Source organism: Myxocyprinus asiaticus, chromosome 33 (genome assembly GCF_019703515.2).
Source record: "Myxocyprinus asiaticus isolate MX2 ecotype Aquarium Trade chromosome 33, UBuf_Myxa_2, whole genome shotgun sequence".
NCBI lineage: Eukaryota > Metazoa > Chordata > Actinopteri > Cypriniformes > Catostomidae > Myxocyprinus > Myxocyprinus asiaticus.
The window spans coordinates 31,908,153-31,934,900 of NC_059376.1; the positions used below are offsets into that span (position 1 = coordinate 31,908,153).

Here is a 26,748-nt window from a genome sequence, read left to right on the forward strand (position 1 = left end):
TGTTCTACCAGAGGCCTAGCCATGGCATGTGAGGCCAGGAATCCTGCACTTCTGGAAGAGACCATGCTCATTCTGTTATTAACAATTTTTATTGATTCCATGCAGCAAATCAAATAGACAGAAAATGCAGAATCAAATCACATGAAATCACAACTTTCCCCCTGAACATTAAACCCCCCCCCCCCCCCACCCCCACCTGACACAAACGAGCACCCCATTGGTCAAAAGCCAACTGACAAAGATACACATATAGACAATAAAACAGCAGAAAATGTTTAGAAACATAAAAAAATAACAATAAAAAAACACTAGTCTCTCTCCACTGCCCCTCCCCGAGAGAGGCTAAAATACCTGCCCCAAAAAGGCTAAATACCTGCCCCATTTCCTGATGTACAAATCCACGTTGCCTAGCCTTCTACATGCCATCTCCTTAAATGCTGCTACCCTGCCCATCTCGGTAGACCACTCATGAAATGAGGGCGCATCAGTTGACTTCCATCCCCTGAGAATTACCTGTCTGCCAATCATCACGCTGGTTAGGACCCAGCTTTTTATATATTTATCATCTATATTCAGGACCGCCCCATCACCCAAAATACACAATCTGGGGCAAAACGAAAATTGAGTGTCCACTACATCACACACAAAGCTCTAAACCCTCAACCAAAACTCCTGGATCCCAACACATCCCCAAAAAACATGGGTTGTGTCCCCGTCTTCTGATTGGCATCGCCAGCAGGTGGGAGTGTCTTTAAGTCCAAGCCTATACAATCTAGAGGGGGTCCAATAAAATCGATGCAAAATCTTAAATTGCATCAGACACACCCTTGCATCTCTAGATGCAGACTTGACGTTTTTTAGGATCCTAGCCCACTCCCCCTCCCCCAATGTCAAGTTTAGATCTTTCTCCCATAATCTTTTGAGAGAATTCAAAGTTCCGTCCCCCAGACACTGAATTAGCAGGGAGTAATACACTGAGGCTTCATGACCCTTTCCAAAATCAGCAATCACCACTCCCAGAGTATCCGCCGCTTTAGGGGGGTGCATGCCACTCCCAAAAACAGTGCAGAGTAGGTGGCAAAGCTGTAAATACTTATAAAACTGAGATCTGGGAATGCCAAAATGTTGAACCAAATTTTCAAAAGGTCTCAATACTCCACCCTCATATAGGTCACCGAGTGCATTATCCCCCCTCACAATCCAATCTGACCAACAGAAAGGGGACTTATTATTACATAGTTTAGGGTTCAGCCATATGCTCGAGGCTACGTTTAAATAAATATCCGAATTAAACACTCTGGACACTTTTGTTCATATCGAGTGCAAATGCAAATTAACAGGGTGCGACTTAACCTCTCCAGCTAGTTTGATCGAAAGGCTTTGAAGTGGCGAGATAGGGGCAAGAACTTCCTTTTCAATACAAAACCAGGGAGGGGCTCTCTCAGGTGGAAGCAACTAATGAGCCAAATGTCTAAGACCAAATGCATAATAATAAAACAAAATCTTGGGTAGGCCTAACCCACCACTGTCAATAGGCCTATGTAATTTATTGAAATTCAACCTGGAACGCTTACCATTCCAAATAAAGGACTTCGCTATGCTATCAAATTGCTTGAAATAAGAGAGGGGGACATCTACAGGGAGAGACTGTAGCAGGAGACTGTAGCTGAATTTTGGAATACAATTCATTTTAATAACATTAACCTTCCCAATCATCGATAAATGTAATGAAGCCCACCTGCCACATCATTCAAAAACCTCTTTATTAAGGGATCAAAATTAACTCTGACTAAATCAGACAAATTTGCTGGGAATAAAATTCCCAAATACTTAATTCCCTGTTTGGGCCACTGGAAGGCGCCCGGCTGAAAAACCGTTACTGGACAGTATGCTGTCAAAGCCAAAGCTTCGGATTTAGACCAACTGACTTTTTATCTTGAGAACTTGGAAAAGGAATTCATAATTCTGTGGAGGCAAGGCATAGATTTAGTAGGGTCGGAGATGAATAATAAAATATCATCTGCGTTAAGCAGAAGCTTATGCGCCACGCCTCCCGCAATCACCCCTGGAAAATCATCCTCCATTCTTATCGTGGCTGCTAATGGTTCCAGGGCAAGACAGAACAATAAGGGGGAAAGAGGGCAACTCTGCCGGGTGCCCCTATCCAGAGTAAAGAAATCTGAAATTAGTCCATTTGTTTGTACCGCCGCTACAGGGTGTCTATAAAGTAGCTTAATCCAACCAATAAAAGTACTCCCGAACCCATACATTTCCAAAATCATAAAAAGATAATCCCATTCTACCATATCAAACGCCTTTTCAGCGTCAAGTGAGATAGCAGCGACCGGAGTCTGATCATTCACTACTGACCACATGATATTGATGAGACACCTAATGTTATCAGTAGAGCTACGGCCTCGAATAAACTCCACCTGATCTATATGTATAAGTGATGTCATAACTTTACTTAATCGATTAGCCAGAATTTTTACATCTAACTGAATCAGGGAAATTGGACGGTAACTTTTACACTTGCTTGGATCTTTGTCCTTTTTAAGAATCAGACTGATCTGGGCTTGTGTCATGGTTGGTGGAATCTTTCCATTTTTAATGATTCCGTATAAACTTCTAACAAAAGTGGAGCCAGTTCTGTAGCATAAGATTTTAAAAACTCAGTGGCAAAGCCATCAGGCCCCGGAGTCTTGCCTGTAGGCAGGGCCTTAATTACCTCATCAAGCTCCTCCAAGGTTATCTCAGAATCAAGAGAACTCAGTCAGTTTAGGAAGATCTAATGGTTCCACAAAGTTCCTAATATCCTCATCAGTAGACGAAGATGTGGAACTATAAAGATCAAAGTAGAATTCTTTAAAATCATTATTAATATCAATGGCCGAGATAAATATTTCACCAACAGCAGATTTCACTGAGGGAATGGCAGAAAAAGACTCTCTCTGCTTTATATATCTAGCCAAAGGTTTTCCTGCTTTGTCCCCCGAATAACCAAAACTCCACTTTCCGCGACAAAATAGTATCATATCTATATTTCAATCGGGTCAGTTCTCTGAGGCCATCAGATGACATAGGGCACTTCAGCTCTGCCTCTGCACTTTTAATATTTCCTTCCAACTCCACAAGTTCTTGTGCTTTGGATTTTTTGGTGAATGAGGCATACTGTATGACCCCTAAGAAACACCTTAAGTGCCTCCCAAGCCACGCCCACAGAGGATACTGAGGACCAGTCGGTCTCCATATAAACATTGATTTCAGAATTTAACATTTGTTGGAAATCAGGATTTTGCAAAAGGGACACATTAAGGCGCCAACTATATGATTTCTTTTTCTCAGTATATGGCAACACCTCTAAACTCACCAGGGCGTGATCTGAGACAAAGATATTTCCAACTGAGCAATCAGCAACAGATGAAATGTAGGGATTTGGATATAAAAAAAATCTATTCCAGAATAAACCTTATGGACAGATGAAAAAAATGTATAGTCCCTACCAGATGGGTACAAAAGTCTCCAAATATCTGTAAGACCAAGATATTTACACATCCTGTGAAGCATCGGTGTTGCTCTAGGGGGCTTACACACTTTTGCTTCACTATGATCAAGGACTGAGTCCATCAAAAGATTAAAGTTTCCTCCCAATATTATATCATGAGGGGTGCCAGCGGTTTGCAGCATCCCTTCAAGATCTATAAAAAAGCCCTGATCATGAGTATTAGGTGTGTAAATATTAGCCAAAATCAACCTTTGCCCCTGAATTTCAGCTAAAACAATAATAACTCTCCCTAATTTATCTTTAGTCTGTTTGAGACATTTGAATTGTAGATATTTATTAATCAATATAATGACTCCTTTGCTCTTACTTGAACCAGCACTAAAGAAAACATGTCCACCCCATATCTTCCCAAATTTTTCAGCTTCCTGCGGGGAGAGATGTGTTTCTTGAAGAAACACTATATCATATTTTTTATGCTTAAGAAAAGTAATAACCTTCCTTCTTTTTATGGGGTGCCCCAACCCATTTACATTCCATGTGGAGAGAGACAATCCACTCATATTAACATGTGACATTTTGATATAGTAGAAAAAATTAATTGTGTGTCAAAAACAAAATTATACAGACCACATTTCTCATTAGTGAAACAATCAAACCCCGAACTTCCCCTCAAACAAAACAAACAGAAAAAAAGAAAAACGCCGCGCACAAAAGCGCCAACCGGCGACAATCCCTCTAAACTCAAAAGGTCCATGAACGCCCACGAGCCCCCATGACAACTTTGCCATCAGATTGCTCAATTTTGCCTCACAAATTTGTGACTTGTGAGGCAAAATTACATAACAGAAAATCCTTAATAAAATAAACCCCAGCCAATAGGAAGAATGAACACAAAGAACATGTAGATTAATTCACAAAACTGTCTCAAAGGTGTAATCTTCCAGAAAACAAATTCCAGCTGATATAAAACTGTTCAGATTCCTCAGACAGACAAACAAATTTTCAGTGAGCCAGCTGTTATGAGTTCAGTGGATGACGTAATCATTCCAGTGTCCCGTAAAAATACTCAACAAAACAAACTCCAGCCAGCAGGAGGAATAAGCACAAAGAATGAACAGATTAATCCACAGCTGTTCCAAAGGAGTGTTATTCAATAGAACAAGCTCCAGCCACTAGGCTGAACCAATACAAAAAGAAACAAAACTGGCATCCCGGTTCCCCGGATGGTCGATTCAATTCACTCGGAGGCCGCATAAAAGTAAATACCATGACTTACTCAATCCGTCAACTTTATAAAAGACATCCTTTGTGTGAGCACGTAGATATTTTGCGGTCATCCGTAGTGTCCACTCACAAACTGGCCGGGAACTTCAATGCAAAAGTAATCTTCTGTCAATGCAAAAGTTTCTTTAAGGAAAAGTGTTATTCACAAAACAAACTCCAGCCGCTCGGTGGAGCCAACGCAAAAAGAAACCAAAATGAAGCCCAGCTTCCTCAAAAGCCAGAGTAAATACAGCGAGTTGACCCACTCACATGAGAAACACCCAATGGTTTACTCACCCATTGATTCTATAAAAGACATTGCCTGATTTGGACATGTAAATACTTTGCAACCGTCCTTCGTTTCTATTCTCAGTTTGGCCGGAAACATCAGTGCAAAAGTGATCTTTCGCTGATGTAAGAGTTTCTTAAATTTCTTGAACCGATTGTGTTTCTCTCTTGTCGAACTCGCAAAGTCCGGGAACAAGAAAATATTATGGTTCTTCCAAGAAAGCTTCCCTTTGATCCTCGCCTGGCGCAACACAAGATCTTTATCGGATGATCTCAGAAATTTGGCCAGGATTGATCGGGGCCTTTCTCCCTCAGCAAATCTGTGAGCTCGCTCGATTTCCAGTTTATGGCCTGTTATGTTGAGCAGACTCGGGAAAAGCTCGTCTAGGAATTTCACCACATCTCTGCCCTCCTCATGCTCAGGAATTCCAACAATTTGAACGTTATTCCTGCAGCTTCTATTCTCAAGATCTTCAAGCTTTTCAAGGAGTTGTTCCAAATCAACTTTGGTCACAGGCAGATTAGCGGTTAATTCCCTCTCCGAAGACTCCAGACAATCGATTTGTCTCTCAACATTAGTCACTCTTGTAACTAACTCAGAGAATTTTATTTCCATCGCCAAAATCGATCGACATATTACAGCGAGATCCTCCAAGTCAGCAAGAATCTTCGTCAGCATCATCAACATGCTGGACAACTGACACTGGATCTTCTCTCCCGCCACGCCATCCAAATCGAGTTCCCGATCTGTAGGCCTGTCGGGGCTTTCATCCTGAACATGTAAGTGTCTTTTAATGTCTCCAGAGCCCGAGGATTTTGACTTCTTTGCCATGTTTTGCCGCAAAGAGCAAATGTGTAACTGGGTGTATCAAATTTCACCAGATTATTACATGAAAATAATTAAAAATTTTGCAAAGTGTGGAGAGCTCGTCGCTCACATGTCTGCTTCTTGCATGGCGTCATGTGACCTGCCTATGCTCATTCTGGAGAATGGGGAGATGTACAGGAACCCAACTGAAGTTAAAACGAGTCAGATAGTCCTACCCTAACATGCCAACCACTGTGGAGAACTCAGCGCCGGGCAACTGCTCAAGTGGATGGACTCCACGCCTGGCTCGCTGGTTCGTCAGGGGTACTCATGACCATAGTGTTAGAACTGAGTAGATGTCACTGTTTTTATGGAACTATGATTTCTCTTTTATTTTTTTTCAAATGGGACAGGTTGCACAAATGATCTCTGCCAAGGAACTGACCTACAACCAATCCAGTGAAAGTTAAATGCACAGAGTTAGAAAAGTCTCTTTAGGTGGTTGAATGTACACTTATGCATTTGGCAGATGTTTTTATCCAGACTGACTTACAGAGCATTCAGTGCATTTTATCAGTTAGTGTATTCCCTGGAAATTGAACACATGACCTTGGCATTGCTACCATGCTTCATCAGTTAAGCTACAAGAACTCTAGTTGAGCTATATAGGAACACTCTGAATCTTCGCCGCCACCTCCAAAATTTATGTTAACACCCGCACAACATATGCTTGTACTACATGTCATCATAGTTCACAGATGGGGGAGTCAGTCTGTATAATGATTCCCATCCTCAAATAGACAGTGAAAACAGTAATAGGCTGATGAGAAAGCTTCACAACAGTTGGAATGATTTTAACTGATAAAGGCGAAAGCTTTAAAGCTGAGGATGTTGCTAAACCTTTCTCACACTGTGAAAAGAACAGATGGTGGTTGGTAACAACACTACATGCTTCCCTTTATGTTGCCTAAAATGAGCTGTGCAGGGCTGTTTGTTTTTCATTCCATTTTGTAGTGCAGAGCATTTTTTTCTTCCAGAAATATCTAACAGTATTCTATTTGTTGTGTTTACTTTTCACAAATGCTGATAGATGAACCTGTTTAAACACTTGCTATGGATGTAAACATTTGTAGATCCTCAATATTTGCTCTCGTTTGCAGCTGAGAGACATGCTGGTTGCTCCTGTCCTGTATCACTGCCTCAGTGGATGACATTCACTTTGAAACCACTAGGGTATAAAATATCCATACACTTATTGGACCAGTTATTTTAAAAGTAATTTAGCTGAAAGGCAATTTTTTTTTTTTTTTTTTTTTTTTTTTAATCTGTCTCTTCAGGGTCAGACAGGTTGTCAGTATTAAAGCCAAAGTCAACAGAGCCTTCACATCCAACATGGAGGTTTATGGGAATGTGTACAATTAACCCTAATAGATTACATATTTAATTATGTGAAATCAAACATCTATTTATATTATAAAGATGTTGGGAATTTATCCATATTCTTTTCAAATATGTAGGTTATGTGTGCAGATACTAGACACTCATGGACACATAATAATTACGTATGTCACAGTCCAAGACTGATGCTTTGGTGAGCTGTGAAGATCTTTTCAGTGACAGACAATGGAAGGTGTGCCATGCCTTTGCCACCTTTGTGGCCCGCCGTACCAAAGCAGGAAATGTAAAGACATAGTCAACCAATTCAGATTAATCAAAAAAGTCTTAGGTTTTTACTTATTTATTTTTAATGTGTGTGTTTTGGCCCTAACCTCATATTATCAGTTTACACAACTATTTTCTTCAAGTGTCCACACACATTTTTGCACCATTTAAACTTTTCAGGTCAATGAAAAGATGCGAAAACTGTATTTGATGATTAATCCTGGATTAAGACATGAATCTTGTTAGAACTGATTCTCACATGGTTTGTACAGGTACAGCTGAAGCAGGTGATTCCATGCATGCAGGCCAAGCAGATGGAGTACAGCCAAGCAGCCGAGCGCAGGAGGATGAGACTAATCCATGCAGAGATAATTAACGATCTTCTCAGCAGCTGCTCCTCACAGATAGGTGAGCAGAGATATTGTTCACTCACTTTCTCCAGGTGTGTTTGTTTACTTCCAAGACTTTGAAGAGAGGTCTCAGAACACTTGCCACAGATAATGAGTCATGAATCAGAAGTCGTGTTCTGAAGAAAGGTGCCGTTTGGTTTGTTTGGAGTCTCTTTGAGAGGATTCCGCCAACACTCATTTAAACGTACAGAGTATATGCAATAAGCCTTCACTGTTCACTTACAAAGGGTCACATGGTTTGAAGTGGAGAATAAAGTGAATGGAAAATGCACCAGCTTCCTCTCTCAGCTATAAGTGGGGCTCTGTCTGTTTGTTCGAGTGTGAGTGTCTGGATTACCAGGATGCAGTGCCTGCTGTGCGGACTCGGGCTGAAAGCGTCGAGCTAGTGCTCCCACCTCATGCCAATCACCAGGTCAACACCTTCGGTGGGCAAATCATGGACTGGATGGAGAATGTAGCCACTATTGCTGCCAGGTGTACAATCATTATTTTACTACTGTCAAATCCAATGACAAAAAGTCTGTTTTTTTTGTTTTTTTTTACTGAAGCGTGCAATCTCTGAGTCACTAACATCATCAACTAGAGTACTAATTATTTTTTCAAACTGGTTTTCCGAACATTCCTCCCATTTGCCATTGGTTGAACAAACAGATAGTCCCCTCCCCAAACTCACGTCATTGGTTGAGCTAATGTTGCTGTGTTGGGCTGCTCAAACAACCAGTAGTTTTAATAAAGTATTTAAACTTTCAGGGAATCAAACTACATATAGCTTACTTATAGCTCATTTTATAATTTTTATTTTAACAGAAAATTACATCATATTTAATTAGTTACATTCCATAGAACAAGTGCCTTAGTGTGGGTTTATTCTATTCTGTTCTATTCTATTCTATTCTATTCTATTCTATTTGGACTCTTGGAAGAAAACTAAGGAGAATTAATTCTTAATACAAACTGTGAGGAAATTATTGCTGTTTGTACTCAGAAATACAATGACTCATTATTTTTCTTTTGTTGCTTTTTCTTCTAGACGTTTGTGTAATGCTCACCCAACTTTACGGACTATAGACATGTTTCACTTTCGTGGGCACTCCCACATTGGAGACAGACTGTTGTTGAAGGGCTTCGTTAACAATGCCATCAAGAAAAGGTACCCCCTATAATGAAAGATCACTGGACCACTGGGATAATTTGTATGTTATATATTACAGCAGAAAGAAGGCACAAAGTTAGATCTTAAGAATTTGTGAGTCTGTGAGTAAAGGAAGGTCAATTTGTCCTTGCAAATTTTAAAAACTGTTAAGTTGTGTGTTCTATTCTAGTATGTAGGTGGGAGTGTGCGCTGAGGCCTATCAAGGTGGAGAGCCACTGCGACACATCAACACTGCCTTCATGACTTTTGAGGTCCTGAACAATGACAGGAAGCTACGCACGTTGCCAAGGATACGACCTGAGCCTGTGGTGAGTGCTGTAACATTCTTGGAATCCCTCACATAGCTGAAGAGTTTGACTTGTTGACAAGGGAGATTGTTAGCTTGTTTCAATTGAGTTAAAGAGACTGAATGACAGAACTAAAGTTCCTGCTTGGCAAATCTAAGAAAAATTTACAAAAGTACAAAACATGGAGTACTTAAAACTCTATTTAATTTGTAGCTGGTGGGCTGCAAATAACCACACTGGACACAAAAGTATTTTTTTGGGGGGGGGGGTTATCTGACGGCAGTGGCGATTTTAGGGGGTGGCCTGGGCCACCCCTGAAAGCTCATTGGCCACCCTGTGGCCACCACAGAACTGATTGGTAGTTCATCATGTTCATCAACACAAGAACGAAGAACCAATAGAAACGCCTGTCAATCAAAGATGACATCTCATGTCATTTGTTGATTTAGAGCCACACTGACCCAGGGTCAGATTTATATTTCTGACATTATAGTAGTGGTGGGACTGAAGCTGTGTGAGCTGATCTTTGATCAGTGGGGGGAGGGGCAGGCCGCAGGTGGCCAGGCAGGTGCCGCAGGTCGCGGGCGCAGCGGGCACCAGGTCTGGAGTATAACGGTCGGTCAGAAGCACGAAGCTGATACGAGCTAGCGTCTACCTCCAACTTCCAATGAGTTGACGACGTCGATTTGTGGTCAAAAAGAAAGCTGTTATTTGAGAGGTATGTTCATCTAATCTATCGTTTAATTTATCCCGAATTTCCATGTGAATGTGAAATCATTTTTTCATTGTTACAGTAGCTAGGTTAAAGAGTAAGCTAGACCCTACACCACATTCAGCATGTTATCTTTATATTGACATGAAATATGAAATGCCATGTTTTCTGATTTAATGACGGAGGTGTGTAAAGCGTTTTACAGATGTATATGTTCAATAGCTAAAGTTATATATATGGCTAACCTGTGTGTGAAATGGAAGGGTTTGTGCTGTGACTGTACTTTATCTTTACATGAGTTATTTATAAAAAATGTATAAAAAAATTGTAAAATGGAAAATGGGAATGAAATAAAAAAAATGAAATAAGGTACATCAAAATACGGTAGAGGCTACTGCCAAAAGAAAATACAAACAGGGCATTAGCCTACCCCTATGCTTCAACACATACTTAATACATGCTTAAACACTCAAAGTATTTTATGCGTTTAATACATGCATAAATTACTCAAAGAATTGTATGCATTTAACACATGCTTAAATCACTCAAAGCATTTTTAACCAGGCTTTAAGGACATGTATTACAGTTTAAAACAATAGAATTCTAATTATACATGTTTCCACATATAACAATTATTACACTTATTCACTAAACTGGAAAACACTCTGTATAAATCATTAAATAAGATTAATTCTAAATTGACATACCCAGTCCTTGCATGTATGCAAAATGTGGTCAAACTCCACACATGCAATCCATATGCATCCTTCAAAAATAACACATAACAAACACAAAATTTCAACATAGGACTCTTCTGAACACACATTTAATGCAATTTATAAGCATTTTGTGTAAAATTTGATATATACCCAAATAATTCTCAAACGATGAACAAAACTGGGAGCTCTCTTGTGTAATGTATGTTCTCATGTTTATAACAAGAGAGAGTGCCGGCAAGGAGGTGTCGCAAAACTCCGGCTCTTAAAGGGGCCACATCCAATTTATGACTAGAGTCAAATTTTTTGAAATTTCTCCACTTGGCTACACATTAGTTGGATTACAAGTCATCCTCACTTCTAACCCCTCATCTTGTCTTTTAAGGATGGTAAGAGGCGCTTCCAAGAAGCCACAGCCAGAAAGAAAATCCGCCTTGACAGGTGTGTTTAAAGCTCTAATGTATACAGTATTATAACAAGTTACGTCATATTCAGTCTTAGTAGAACATGACATCATAAGCCTATTTATATGCTCCGGCTTTATGTCATATCCAAAATGTACTTTAAAACTATAACAATTCCTGCATGGCTGAAAAGTATAGGTCATCACGTGAGCATGCTCTTCATTTATAGGAAGTACATCATTTCCTGCAAGCAAAGTGATGTTCCTCTCCCTCCTCCTTGGGACCCAAGCAACCAGGTATAGTAACTACCTTTCTAAGCTATAAATGTTACTGACCATCTAAGAATGTACTATCAGGTCACAATGAGACTTTTCCATTTGGCCATATTTTTACCACAGATGTACCTCAGTTACAGCAATGTTTCAGCACTGAAGATGTTGGCTGCCTGGACCAACTGGGAAAAAACCTCAGAAAAAAACAAGGTAGGTGAGCTGCGTAAACTTCATTTTAATTGTATGGATGAATAAGTGTTTTTTTGAAGTTACACGCTTTTTGAAACAAAAAGAGAAGTAAAAAACACTGCAGAATCTTACAGAATTTTATGAATTGGAGCTTTGTGCCCAGGTCAATTAATACACACTGGAGGAGAATCAGATGCTGTGCTTTAAGGTGGAGACCCATGTGGTCATGGCAGCAGAGTACGCGTTTCTGTTACTGTCTGATCTGAGATGCAGGAAGGAATGGGACCACCACTACCAGTATGTCAAATGCATCATACTGTAATCTGCGACCAAAAGAAAATGCTTCACACGTATTTGAATTAGATACAACACATCTGTTCAGGTTGAAGTCCTAAAACCTGATAATTAGAATTTTAGAGTCACAGGTTCCTTCTGGAATTACCTATGGGATTTATAATGGCAGTTTTAGTCTGAGGTTAAAATTACTTGAAAATACTTTTTTACATTTTGTTGTAGAACATAAATTGCACACAGTCATATTAAAAATGTAAACTTTGAAGCCACTGTGTTTTTTTTAAAAACACACAATGCTAATTAAGGACTACAACTACCATGAGGATGTGAGCTACCTCCTTTACGAGATGGACAACAGTTGTGGTCCTTATTTATTGATGGGTTAGCAAAATGATTGTGGTATGACTGTGTGTAATTTACGTTCCAGAAAAAAACGCGAAAGTCTCGAAGATTTACATGTAAATTGAAAATCCCTATTCTAAAAACCCACAGGAAATTCCTGAGGGAACCCATGACAAATTAGCCTTCTGGGTTCGCCTGCAAATTGACATCATGGATGAATACCCTGCTGCAAATACCAGCCTAGACTGGCATCATTTCCCATGGTGGTCTAGGCTGGTTTGGTGCTGACCTAGCTGGTGGACCAACATAGCCAAGCTGATAGCCATCAAAACCCAGTTGGTAAAACTGGTCGACCAGCATGGTCTTTCTGGTATAGCTGGTTGATCAAGGAAGTATTACTAATAAAGCTAGTTAAAAATCCTTGTGAAGACACCAGTACACTGGCAGCTCATGCAGGAACCAACATCCAAAACACAACATATGCTGGTGACCAACAGTGCTGGTCTATTCAGGGTGTTTGTTTGTTTGTTTTTTGTTAATGTTTACCTGTTTTGTTTAATATTGATATTATAATTGAGCAAATACCCTATTCTTTTCTGAAATATGGTAATACAGAGAGTGTGAAGTGATAGTCAAGGCACATGAAGATGACACCATCTACCGTGTTGTCACTCCCTCTGTGACTAAAGGGGGCAAAGTTCAAGACTTTATCTTCCTGGCCTCCAAGAGGTGCCCTAGTGATTCTGGGTAATCAATCTGCATTTTGTTTTCAAAAGTGGTCTCTTAAGAATATCTATACTTTTTGTGTTTCCAAAGAAGTAAACCTCCCAGTGAAGACTACAACAGAGGAGAGGTTCTTTGTGCTGGGCTCAGTATATGGGAAGAGGAAAGCTCTTTCGCTAAGGTAATAAATACACAGTAAGCCTACATACACTCTTAATTCACCAAGACACTTATACTGAATGACTGAATGAGTCAAAGTTCAAGACTAAAACACAGCTTTAAATGCAACAGTCCTTTTAACTGAAATTATGTGCATGTACTTAGCCAATAACAGCACCTATTACTGATGTTTAGAAAAAGCATAGTGCAGTATCTGGTTCTGCTGTGTAGGTGTTAAGGTATTAAAGGTTAAGTGCATCTGGCTTACATGCTTAAGTATGCATTTTTCTCAGATCTCTTACTACAACCAGGCGACACCTGGCGTGCTGCCCTATATCTCAGCTGACATCGCTGGGCTTTCATCCAGCTTCTATTGCACCTTTGCCTCCTGTAGCACTTTCCTTGAAGAGAATAAAGAAAGCCTGGCTTCCCTGCCCACCTCTGCCTTCTTGAAGAGAACTCAGGGTGAATGGTGTGTGTGCTGAAGTTGACATTCTCTGCTCATTTGAAATGGAATCAGTTTCTTTAAGAATGGTTAGGGTCAAGACTTTGCTAAGAGAATCTCAACATCAATGAGGAACCCTTTAGTAGAAACGGGATGACGTAGACTTTCCTGTTTGACTTAAGTATAAAAGATGTTGATGAACTGTAGGTACATGAAACTTTGTGATGGTATGAATTCTGTTTTCATGAGAGTTTTTTATGTTACAATACCAGTTATTTACCAATATCGTAAATATATTGAAAATTATTTTGAAATGTATCCATGAGGAGTATTATTACTGTTAACAAAAAGGAGATAATAATTCTCATTTTTATTAGGAATTTCACCTTCTTGAGTAGGAGCTAGAACTCAGGGTCATGTACAATAATGTAAAACCCTCCATAGATCTCAGTGCCAGAAGTCTAAGCTAGTAAATTACTCAATTACTTTAGTTCTCACAATTAAACTAATAAACTTCAAAGGCAGTAATGTCAGTATGTGGTACTTCTTGTGACATGCACAAACAAGTCTGCATAGATTTTCAATCTTTCTAGTGATAAATGTTACATTATTTTCTACCTCTTTCTATCAGGTCAGAACAATGTATTACATTTCATATTGCTTTCATAGAACTGTTGACCAGGACAAAATCTGAATGAAGATATGGCACAATCCAATTTGATTTATATATATATATATATATATATATATATATATATATATATATATATATATATATATATAATTATTATTATTATTATTATTTTAATTTTTTTTGCAGCATATCTTTATTTATTCTCAAAAACAATTGTCTGCTGAAGTGGCTTCTAAAGATCCTATTTTAATATGAATTTCGACAATAAACAACAAGTGAAAATGTAAGGTCGTTGGTTTGCATTAATCTCAATCATATCAATGCCATCTATTGTCCTGTTAAATAGCTGGCATTCAGTTAATCTTTCTTCAATGCTTACTTAAGGAATGTAGTGATTCAGTTAATACAGAATTTTTAATAAATAATTCTTATCCAGTCTAATTGTTGGTTTTAATTCTAGTTACTTTGACTTGTGCATGATGAAGGGGGAGGGTTGAGTTTCAGGGGAGTATTTTTTATTTATTTTTTTCATTTATTAACTTAAATTAGTATACATTTTTTCTTGTGGTATCGAAATTGGTATTAAGAACCATCAAGTTCCACTTGTGTTGGTACAGACTACTGAAATTTTGGTATCGTGACAATACTGCTTACTGTACAATGTGTATTTATATTTTGCATGGTAAATCTTACTATGATAATACTATGAAAAAGTAGATCTCTTACCCTAGATATGTGAGCACCCCTGAATGTTTTGGACATTTATACAGTAACCACCACCAATAGCACAAGCATGTTCTTATAGTGACTACCAAATGTCACATTTCACCACATTAAGAGTTTAATCGAAAATTCCCATCCTCACTGGACTTGCTCTCCAATTATTCTGTAACTTGGCGTGCTGATCGCTTACCGAGACCCATTCTTACCATATTGTTGGTTTCCACGTTTCCATGTGTTATATCTAAGAGCTAATGGGTTGTAATGTCTACTGAAGTTGCAAATCATCTTTTGCACCTGGATCCTCTGCCTCTTCTCTTCCACAAACTGGGCATGTTTCTGATGAACTTGCTGAATGTCCTAGTCCTGCTTGGCTCTTCGTAGACTTGAGAGTTTTCTCCATATCTGCCTTTTCACTTTCCTGGCACAGGTGAGCTTCTTTCATTCGAGCGTCCATGAAGCCATTTCGACGGCCCTTAGCAACCTCGCGGTCGATCTGCTGCTCGGTTACCTTTATCCGCAAGGTGCCTCTGCGTTTCAGCCTTTTCAAATGCTTGGTGGGCTTTTTCAATTACTTTGAAGGGGGTAAGGCTGAAGCCGTCATGGCAACTACCAATTATACGCTTCCCTGGAGTAATGGCAGGTGAGTGAGGCTGAGGCAAGGGGTGCCGATCAGGCCTTTTGGTGTGGAAGTGGCTGATGGCCTCACTGATGTTCTGTCCACCAACTATACGGGACAATAACATGTCTCTTAATGGCTTAGTCAGCTGGATTGACACCTTCAGTCCCAAAACACGAAATGTTTCTTCCACAACTTCATCACAGAGATCACCGATATCATTGGCATCCAGATATACAATACAGAGGCTCTCAATTAATAAAAAAATCAGTCTTTTATAAGTTATTGACTAACTTAGTCTTTTTAATCTTTTAATTGTACCCAAGACACATATGTTTAGTTGGACTTAAGATATCAAACTTTCACTGAGCTGAGGGGTGTTGTATGGTGGATTCAGCTCTTGATGGCTGTCAAATGATATAGCATTGGTAACCTCCCGCAGAACCTGTGAGAAAATGACAAATGTATGACTTGGAAGGAGAGTCTACATTTAAATACAGTGTTGATTTGCAATAATGTGATATTACCACTGCATATCCAGTTTGCATCAGCTTATTTAAGTTCACATGAAGTCTTTTGATCTCTACATCTCTCTCATCCCGTATCATTGGCTGAGAAACACATAATATCAAAAACCAATTCAGAAATACATAAGAAAGAAAAACATTGGCAAATTAGAACCCTCTAAACACTATAGTACATGATGTGTCTTTAAAATACTAACATGTGCTTGTACGGAGGTCAGCTTGTATTCATATTAATATTCATTACAAGTTCAACTATTGTGTCCCTAAATTAAAACTTCAGAGAGCTCAAAGTAAGACTACAGTTCTATTCAGTGTGAAGCTGTCATGTACTGAAGCGTAACTAAACTGATCGCTTCAATATATATGGTAAATTCAGGTAAACAACTGATCCACTTTTTGACAGACATTTCAATGTCAAAAAGGCCATGTACACATTGTTTTTTTTTTTGTTTTTTTTTTTTGTATATAACAAAAGATTATTTTAAGTTTTAGTATTATTAGTTGCTATTACAATTTTCGTAGCAATTTTTAATAAACCATCGACAGAGGTGCCGTGTTTTGTTAATGCATGTAAGTGACTCCATTTAAACACTGTGCTCTCTCTTTTTCAATCAAATCAAATCAATCAAATCACTTTATTGTCACACAGCCATATACACAAGTGCAATGGTGTGTGAAATTCTTGGGTGCAGTTCCAATCAACATAGCAGTTGTGACAGTGATGAGACATATACCAATTTACAATAACATCAAATTAACACAACACAATTTAAACATCTGATATACACATAATTACACTCAACAATATACAAATAATAACATACACTGTACAGTATACAATACGCACTATATAGATACACATTATTCAATAAAAAAAAATATATATATATATAAAAAGTATATATATAGTATATATAGAATGTACAGTATTGTACTGTATTGACATTCAGGCTGTCGGTTGATAGTCAGTTGTTAAGAGAGAATATAATATAATAATAATATAATTTATGACAGTCCGGTGTGAGATATAAGAGTAAGGGTAATAAAGTGCCGTGCTGATGTATTTGATCGTGGGAGATCAAGAGTTCAGAAGTCTGATTGCTTGGGGGAAGAAGCTATCATGAAGTCGGCTGGTGTGGGTCCTGATGCTGCGATACCGCCTACCTGATGGTAGCAGTGAGAACAGCCCATGGCTTGGGTGGCTGGAGTCTCTGATGATCCTCCGAGCTTTTTTCACACACCGCCTTGTATATATTTCCTGGAGGGAGGGAAGCTCACCTCCGATGATGTGTCTGGCAGTTCGCACCACCCTTTGCAGTGCTTTGCGGTTGTGGGCGGTGCTATTGCCGTACCAGGCGGAGATGCAGCCAGTCAGGATGCTCTCTACAGTGCAGGTGTAGAACCGTGTGAGGATGTGGCAGTTCATTCCAAACTTCCTCAGCCGTCTCAGGAAGAAGAGGCGCTGATGAGCCTTCTTCACAACGACTTCAGTGTGGATGGACCATGTGAGTTCCTCAGTGATGTGGACACCCAGGAACTTGAAGCTACTGACTCTCTCCACTGGTGCTCCATTGATGGTGATGGGACTGTGTTCTCTGTCTTTTCTCCTGAAGTCCACCACAAGCTCCTTTGCCTTACTGACGCTGAGGGAGAGGTTGTGCTCCTGACACCAGTGTGTCAGAGTGTGCACCTCCTCTCTGTAGGCTGTTTCATCATTGTCAGTGATCAGACCTACCACCATCGTGTCATCAGCAAACTTAATGATGGCATTGGAGCTATGTGTTGCCACACAGTCATGTGTGTACAAGGAATACAGTAATGAGCTGAGAACACAGCCCTGTGGAGCTCCAGTGTTGAGGGTCAGTGATGAGGAGATGTTGCTGCCTATTCTAACCACCCGGCGTCTGCTTGACAGGAAGTCCAGGATCCAGCTGCACAGCGAGCTGTTTAAGCCCAGAGCCCGGAGTTTCTCATCTAGCTTGGAGGGCACTATGGTGTTGAATGCTGAGCTGTAGTCTACAAACAGCATTCTCACATAAGTGTTCTTTTTTCCAGGTGGGAGAGAGCAGTGTGTATTGTAGATGCAATGGCATCATCAGTGGAGCGGTTGTTGCAGTAAGCAAACTGCAATGGGTCCAGTGATGGAGGCAGCACAGAGCAGATACAGTCTCTGATTAGTCTCTCAAAGCATTTGCTGATGATGGGGGTCAGAGCAACAGGACGCCAGTCATTTAAACAAGTTATTTTTGATTGCTTTGGAACAGGCACAATGGTGGATGTTTTAAAGCATGTGGGGACTACAGACAAAGAGAGGGAAAGGTTGAAAATGTCCGTAAAAACATCAGCCAGCTGGTTCGCGCACGCTCTGATGACGCGGCCCGGAATGCCGTCTGGGCCCGCGGCTTTGCGGATATTCACCCGTCGGAAGGATCGGGTTACATCCGCTACAGAGACGGAGAGTGAACTAACCTCTGTAGCTTCGGCCGCGAGAGCTCTCTCCACGAGGGCGGTGTTATTTCCCTCAAAACAAGCATAAAAAGTATTTAGCTAATCCGGGAGAGAGGCAGCGGTGTTCATGGTGGAGTTTTTATTCCCTTTAAAGTCCGTGATGATGTTAATTCCCTGCCACATGCTTCTAGAGTTGGTGGTGTTAAACTGTCCTTCAATCTTGCTCCTGTACTGGCGTTTTGCGGTTCTGATAGTTTTTCGGAGGGCATAACTGGCTTGTTTATGCTCCTCCGCATTCCCGGAATTAAAAGCGGAGGTCTGCACATTAAGTGCCGCGCGAACATCGCTATTAATCCAAGGTTTCTGATTCGGATAGATCCGTACTGTTCTGGTCGGAACCACGTCCTCTACGCACGTTCTGATGAAGCACATTACGCTATCAGCGTAAAGCTCGATGTCGTCATCAGAGGCGGACCAGAACATCTCCCAGTCCGTGTTATCAAAACAGTCCTGTAGCGTAGAGTCTGATTGGTCCGACCAGCACTGGATCGTTCTGAGGGTGGGTGCTTCCTGTTTCAATTTCTGCCTGTAAGCGGGCAGAAGCAGAATGGAAGAGTGGTCCGATTTGCCAAATGGTCGGTGGGGGAGGGATTTGTAGCCATCCCGGAACGGAGACTAGCAATGGTCCAAAACCCGGTCCCCTCATGTGTTGAAACTAATGTGCTGGTGATATTTTGGTGCGACTGATTTTAAACTGGCTTTATTAAAGTCCCCGGTCACAATGAACGCGGCCTCAGGGCGCACGGTTTCCTGCTCGCTTATAATCCCATACAGTTCCTTGAGTGCCCGGTCTGTGTCGGCTTGTGGGGGAATGTACACAGCAGTGATAATGACTGCTGTGAATTCCCTCGGTAGCCAGAATGGTCGACACAGAAGCATAAGAAATTCCAGATCATGAGAGCAGAAAGACTTGATAGAATGAACGTCTTGACCATAGTGTATGGGTTACTACTAGACAACAGGGCATTGTACTGTATTTACTGTACCTGCAGTGTGTACATGGACAAAGTGGCCCAGTTTACCTAAATCTCCACTCCTTTTAGCTAGCTTTCATTAGACAGATACATACCAGCACATGGTGCTCGTCTATGTCCTGTTCCACGGTTTCTTGTGATTAAGATGATACCTGCTCATTTTCTGCCCTCACAGGAAGGACGGGATTGAGCGGTTACTCAGGCCCTGTCTCCTTCTTTGTACCACAAGACTGACAATGCAGAATTCCTCTTAAAACCAACTTTTGGATGCATTTAACAAATACATTTAATCCCTACTAATAATTTTACCTTTAAGAAACTGCTATGTTTTTTTATAATGAAACAAAGAAGTATAAAATGGTGCATAGTACATCAAAAACACTGCAACAAAGCATATTTTACCCAAGACTTTTTCTAATTAAATGTCCTTGAATCCAATGCTGTATAATAAGTGTAGGAGAATGGCCTGAATCCTGTTTATCTCAGCGATTATTTTATACACCGCTTTCTCAAAATGAATCCTGAGTAAGAAGAAAACATAAAAATATGATTTTTTATTTTTGCACTTGGACACAACAGCAAATACAGACGACAAAGAAAGCCAATATAATGAGCACTATCCGACTTTGAAGATGTATACAAATTGACACGAAAGTGTTGTTTCAGTGCTTTGAACTGAAAGGGAAGGAACCAGTTCTGGATTATTTCCTCATCAGAGATAACATAGTTGTCCAAGGCCTTCAGTGACCACATGTTGTTGACCACACAGTGCCTGTAGTTGTTCTTTAAACTCATCGGGGTGTCGTAGAGAGTTAATGCAGTCAAGTTTAAACAGTCAGACAAGCCCCTGATATGGCTGCAGGTTGCCATGTTGATGTCATGTAGATATAGCAGTTGTAATTCTTTCAGATGGCTCCAACACAAAGCATCAGGGATATAAACAATCTGAGTAGAAGGTTCATTATTAGATATTTATTCTTATATAAAGTGATCTAAATATTCAGGGCCCATACATTAATTCAATGAATGAATAAATAACATAAGTAAATACCTGATTTCCTTTAGATCTAACTTCACCAAACGTTTGCATTCCATCAGAGCTTCAATTCTGGTTAGAAAGTTGTCAGCCAAGAGGCAAATCCGTAGTGTCCTGCAAGAATCAATCTGATCCAGATTCTGTAGAAGCAAGCTGCTCAGTTTGACCATCACAATGTCCTGCAGATCACTGGCTTTCTCAGCCTCTGCTATCCTGTAACCATGATCCAGTATCAGTGACTGAGAGCAGCTCACTAAATATGCCCAGTAAGCTCCCAGGGAAGCCATTCTACTTTTTAAATTAAATTTAATATCTTTCCCATTCTCTAAAAGATTTTTTTTTTTTTTTTTTTTTTTTCATATCACAGAAATATTTTGAACACTTTTAGTTGGCATAATAGTAAAAAAAAATTAAAACTGCATGATGATTGTAATATTAGATATTCTTAAGACATATTGGTCCGTGTACTTTTCTCTTGGAATAACTAATAAACCGACCGTTTACTCGTTTTTCATCTATAAAGAAATGAGCAAAATTGATAAAAAAAATAAATAAATAAAATAAAAACTTTTTTTCAGTTTTTTCGTTTCATCTAATAAATAAATAAATAAATAAATAAGAATTCTGCTCGATTTTTCGTTTTTTTTTTTTTTTTCATTCAGTCGCATACAATAAGCGTACGACTTGATTATTTGATGTGCACAGGTGGATGATGTAACATGCCCATTTTTCCTGATTGGTCAACCTTTAATGTCATCTCCTCTTCCTCATTCTCTTTCTTCAGAATAACAGCCTTTTTATACGGGACATGAGCGAAAATCAGTCAAAAAGGTAAATGTAATAGGCCTACACCAAAAATGTATTAAAAGTGTTGCTAGTTAATCCAACCTGATCTTAGAGAATCACGTTGCTGGTACATTATGCCAAAAATCCAAGGCACATGGAGTATAGACCTAATATTAGGCTAATAGGTCCGGCTATTATAATGGGGTAATAATATTAAAAACAATAATCAAATTGTAGCTAGAAGAACTTTACTTATGTACAATTATTTTACGTAATTTCCATTAAGTTTTAAACACGCTGTCCATTAATAATATTTTCTTGCGTAATTGGTTAAAGGCATAGTGAAGGTAACATCTTGTCTGTATGCAAATAATATAGTCCAGATGTTAGAGAGATAACTGCATAATAGATGAGGGTTTCATTTTATTCAATAGGTTCATGGTTAGTTATCCTAAAAATAAAATGAAAACTATTTGTAGCCATTAAAAATGTAAGGTTCATGCATTGACTGTAAAAATAAATAAATAAAATAAAATAATAAAAAATAAAAAAAATACAAAATAAAAAAAACTCTCCTGTAGGCTATGCGATAAACTTGCGGTGATTTAGCGCTCGACATGTCACGTGTAAAGAGGCTTTTATTCTGAAGAAAAGAAATGAGGAAGAGCAGATGACATTGCAGGTTCAACCAGTCAGTAGAAATGGGCGAGTCAGGTCATCCACTTGTGCAAATCAAATAATAAGTTTGTACATTTATTTTAAGCTTGAATGATAAAAAGAAGAAGAAAAATAAGAAAAAATAAATTGAGCTGAATTCCTGTTTTTCTATTTCTTATATAAAATGAAGAAAAAGGGTGTTTTTTCTATTTTGATCATAAACAGTTGGTTTATTGGTTATACCATTTTGGAAAAATACCCAAGGCAACTGGAGAGGACCCATATTTTAATTTGCTAACATTTAAACTGTTCAACATATTAAACTACTGCTAAATTTATTCTTACCACGATGGTGTGTTTGGGTAACAGTTGTAATCTTTTGTTGGCTCAAAGATTTCAAGATAAAAGTTGCTATGACAACACTTGTAGGAAAAACTAGCTTCTCCTAGCATTTTCTCACAACATTACTCACATCACATAATTATAATAAAATAACTATTCACTTCAAGACAGCAGGTTGAATATTTTGACAGCTAAAGTTAACATTTATTTTGAGAGAGCAAGCGAGAAATAAAAAAGGCGTAATGACGGCAGACTGAGTTTGTCACATGACTGGAACCCGGAAGTACACATGTAAACAAAAGAAGGGAAATGTACTCTTCCAGTTTGAATGATTTTGTTAAATAGATTTTTATTTTTTATTTTTACTAAACACTGTCGCAGACGTTTCCGTACAACCGTGACATTATCGATGCCCTTTTAGATTCATCATTGTCAATGAATGAAGAATGAATATGTTAAAAGTAAAATAATTATTTCTTGCTTGAAACTGACAGGCAGAGGTTAGACTGGTTGAACTTGCTGATTCTCATAATGGCAGAGCGCGGAAATCTCAACCTGCAGAAATCCACTAAGGAAAAACTTGAAAAATTCAACAATTTGAGGGGTAAAGTTTTCTACTGTCTTCGTGCAGTTTTCTCTGTTGTATTTTCATTTGTTTGCATTGTATGACCTTACTGTGTTGTACCGTGAAACAGTGATGGCATCAGATGGTAAAACCAGGGTGCTGAACGAGTGCTGTAACATAACATATTCATATAATATGGAATTTACATGGTACTCCAAAGTACTTCAAAGAACACCATGGTAGTACCATAATACATGTCCAAAAGCATGTGACTGTTTTGCTAAATAAATAACATTATTATAGCGCATAAACAACAACAACAACAACACAGCAGCATTACCGTGTCCAAATACCATAGCATTATTTTGGTACATAAAAACATAGGAATACTATGTTACCTTTTACTTAGTGTTGCCTTGAATATGAACTTGTATTGTTAGTGACAGCTGTATAATATAAGTGCATAACATGCTTGTGCAGTACAAGTTGTCCATTTCCCCTGCACAGGTAAAGAAGTGCAGTCCGATGAATTCTGGGATCTTGTGGTTATTACTGCAGTTGATGAGGACCAGATGTCTGCATATGAAATTCAGATCACAGAGAAACTGGAGAGGAAAGAACTGCCTCTTGGCATAAATTATCATGTGTTTGCAGATCCACCAGAATGCAAGATAGGTAAGATATACAAATCCTGTTTTTTAAGGATTGTATTGATTTAATGGCAATTTTTAGAATTGTTTATAATATATCTGTTCACACAGGTAACGGGGGATCCACCTTACATTCACTGCAGGGCCTTAATAATAAATATGGCAAGTCACTATCTGGATTTAAAATCATCCTCATACATGCAGGTAATAAATATATTAAAATTCATAATTTCTCATTCCTGCTTTTGCAAATGATTCCAAATTAGTCAAAATATGTAAGGAATAATGTTCAGTCAGCAGGTCATTATAGCAATATAAACCTCAATAGGGTGATCAGAACCCCAATTGAAGCAGAGTAGCCTTGTAACACCTGAAAAGTGTTTATTTTGGGATAGTGACTGGCTGACTGTCCACTAACTCACTTTTTACATGGCTGCTTCCCAAATAAATAAATGGATATACAATATTAATTTGAGTTGAAGTTATTTTATTATGTGAGAAGAAAGACAACAGAGTGATATGAGAAACATGAACCTTTTACAGATAGGTAGGAGGAAATTGGTTGCTTGGGACAATATGTGTAACTGCAAAATGCTGTGATTGACCAATCAAAATTAAGTATTCCAGGGAGATGTTTATTAATAAAATTAAAATTCATAATAGTTGAATGCATGGCAAGTCAGTTGTTTCATATTTTTCAATCTATCTATACAATTTATCATAAATGCAGGAGGATTCAGTCAGCGTTTGCCCAATGCCAGCGCCCTGGGTAAAATATTCACAGCATTGCCCCTGGGAAACCCTTTATATCAAATGCTTGAGCTCAAACTTGCAATGTATGTGGATTTCCCCGCACACATGAAGCCAGGTATGCTGGTTACCTGTGCTGATGACATTGAACTCTACAGTGTTCCTGATCAAGAGAACATTGTGTTCGATAAGTCAGGTTTTACTGCCTTGGCCCACCCCTCCACTCTCTCCATCGGAACCACACATGGAGTTTTTGTTCTAGAACCAGCAGAGAAGCCTAGAATCAGTGACATGGAATACAGAAGTTGCTCTCAATTTTTGCACAAACCAAGCATTGAGAAGATGCACAAATGCAATGCAGTATGCAAAAGGGAAGGAGAGGAGTTTGTTTACACAGACAGCACTTACTATGTTGATTATGGAACTGCTCAGACACTGCTGACCTTGTTAAGCGAAATCAGCCCTCTGACATGTGAAATTGATGCTTATGGGGACTTTCTTCAAGCCTTGGGGCAAGGAGCTACTGTGGATTACACAGAAAACACAGCCAACGTCAGAAAGAAGGACAGCAGCCTCGTTGAGATCCGCAGAAAGATTTTCCATCATCTCAACGGCACAGATCTTAACGTCATCCTTCTAAACAACTCCAAGTTTTATCATGTCGGCACCACAGAGGAATACTTGTTCCACTTCACAGCTGACACCTGTCTCAAAGTGGAACTCGGCCTGCTCTCTGCTGCCTTCAGTATTTCTCACATGGATCCATCTGAGAATGCTAGAACTTGCGTAATGCACAGCACCCTGCATCCCAGTGTGACTGTATCCCAGGGAAGTGTTGTGGAATACTCCAGACTGGATGCCAAGGTTAAAGTTGGTGCTAGATCTATTATCAGTGGCTGCTGGATTGGCACAGACCTCTCAGTGCCGAATGACACTTTCATGCACTCTCTCTGTGTAAACCTGGATGAGAAAACCAGTTTTGTCACTGTGTTTTTTGGTATTAAAGATGATCTAAAGAAAAATGTGGACCGCCCTGCTGATTTTAGTGCATTTAGCTTGTTTAAAGTTAGTCTGGAGGACTGTGTTAGACTCTGGGGCTTATGTCCTGAGAAGATCAGGTTCTCTGGAGACAGATCCATGTGTAGTTTGTGGAACGCCTGCATTTTCCCGGTGTGTTCAGATCTAAAGGGCTCATTCGTGATGTCACTGGAAATGGTGAAGGCGCTGGATGGTGATACCAAATTCTCTCTACCCAAAACTATCACACTTACCTCTCTTCAGGAATCTCTGCAAAACAAGAACCTGGAGGAAATGCTGAGGTTTAGGAGAGATCTTTATGAAGACATTTTTAGGGAGAAAGGAAGTCATTCTGTCTGAATTTGTGTAAAGTACCAGTAATGCCATTGCCTTTAGCTATGAAAACCCTACATTGCCCATAACATCATATTTTATTTTTGAAAGCTACAGCCAATGGATTTAGAGTGCTCTCTGGATTTTATGTGGAACCTGTTTTAATTGTCGACCAATGGTATTCTGAAATACCAAGTCAATTCACTGTTTTCTTCAGAATAAATGTACTTGTATGCAAAGTAATTAAATATTCATGCATTCAATTTGTGTTGGATTATTTTAGTTTTGGTTTTGTATAGAGCTAGATAAATGACAAAAAGATTTGAATTTGAATTTTGTAAATTAGAATTTTAAACGTGTGGCATTTGACTAAATTTAATTTTTCATTGCGTATTTTTATAGTTTTCAATTTGAATTTCATAAATTTGAATTGCAGACATGTGGCATTTAACAAAATTGAATTTTTTTTGTGGCGTATTTTATAGATTTTTATTTTTAAACAGCAGATTTTGTGTTTTGAAATTTTTAGAGGTGAAATTAGCTGTAAGTATTCAGATTATAAAATTACAGCTGAAGAAGAAATTCAGTATTTTAAAATTCAATACAGAATTCAGTGTTCTAAAATTCAAAATGCAGATCTTACAGAAAGTAGGCCAGAGGTCCAGGGGTGGGAAGAGTACTGAAATATCATAGTCAAGTAAAAATACTGTTATTTCCCAAAAAATGTAGTGTGAGTAGAGTAAAAGTACTTGTCCTTAATACTACGTAAAGTATGAGTAAAAAGTAGCTCTTTTAAAAGTACTCAAGAGTAGTGAGTAGTGAGTATTGCGCTGTGGATGTTATTCTGTCTTATAAGGCTGTACCCTGCCTGTGATTTAAAAACTTAGCTTACATCAGTGTCATTCTCTTTTATGGGTGTTTCTCAGAAAGAACGAAAACAATTAGGAATCCTCCAACAGTTTTATCTTTGACTGCTAACATTTAAAATAGAGGCATGT

The 26,748-nt window shown here is 39.0% G+C and overlaps 1 protein-coding gene and 2 pseudogenes across 1 annotated transcript; 2 read left to right on the top strand and 1 right to left on the bottom strand.

Annotated features, from left to right (window-relative positions):
* Positions 1–21: 21 nt before the first annotated feature.
* On the top strand, positions 22–14,340 carry LOC127424119 (acyl-coenzyme A thioesterase 11-like; annotated as a pseudogene).
* Positions 14,341–15,175: 835 nt separating this feature from the next.
* Positions 15,176–20,937, bottom strand: LOC127424069 (uncharacterized; annotated as a pseudogene).
* A 1,741-nt stretch (positions 20,938–22,678) lies between these two features.
* fpgt (fucose-1-phosphate guanylyltransferase) lies at positions 22,679–26,019 on the top strand. The gene is made up of 4 exons (XM_051669191.1): positions 22,679–23,039; positions 23,508–23,675; positions 23,762–23,854; positions 24,381–26,019. Exons 1-4 carry the CDS (start codon positions 22,967–22,969, stop codon positions 25,775–25,777), a joined length of 1,731 nt encoding a protein of 576 aa, XP_051525151.1. The 5' UTR covers positions 22,679–22,966; the 3' UTR covers positions 25,778–26,019.
* Positions 26,020–26,748: the final 729 nt, after the last annotated feature.

What these genes read in the sequence shown, in the direction of transcription:
- fpgt (XM_051669191.1), top strand. Translation starts at nt 22,967, where the DNA reads ATGGCAGAGCGCGGAAATCTCAACCTGCAGAAATCCACTAAGGAAAAA. An exon ending in AAAATTCAACAATTTGAGGG is followed by an intron (nt 23,040 to 23,507) that starts GTAAAGTTTTCT and finishes TCCCCTGCACAG; the next exon opens with GTAAAGAAGTGCAGTCCGAT. An exon ending in AATCATCCTCATACATGCAG is followed by an intron (nt 23,855 to 24,380) that starts GTAATAAATATA and finishes TCATAAATGCAG; the next exon opens with GAGGATTCAGTCAGCGTTTG.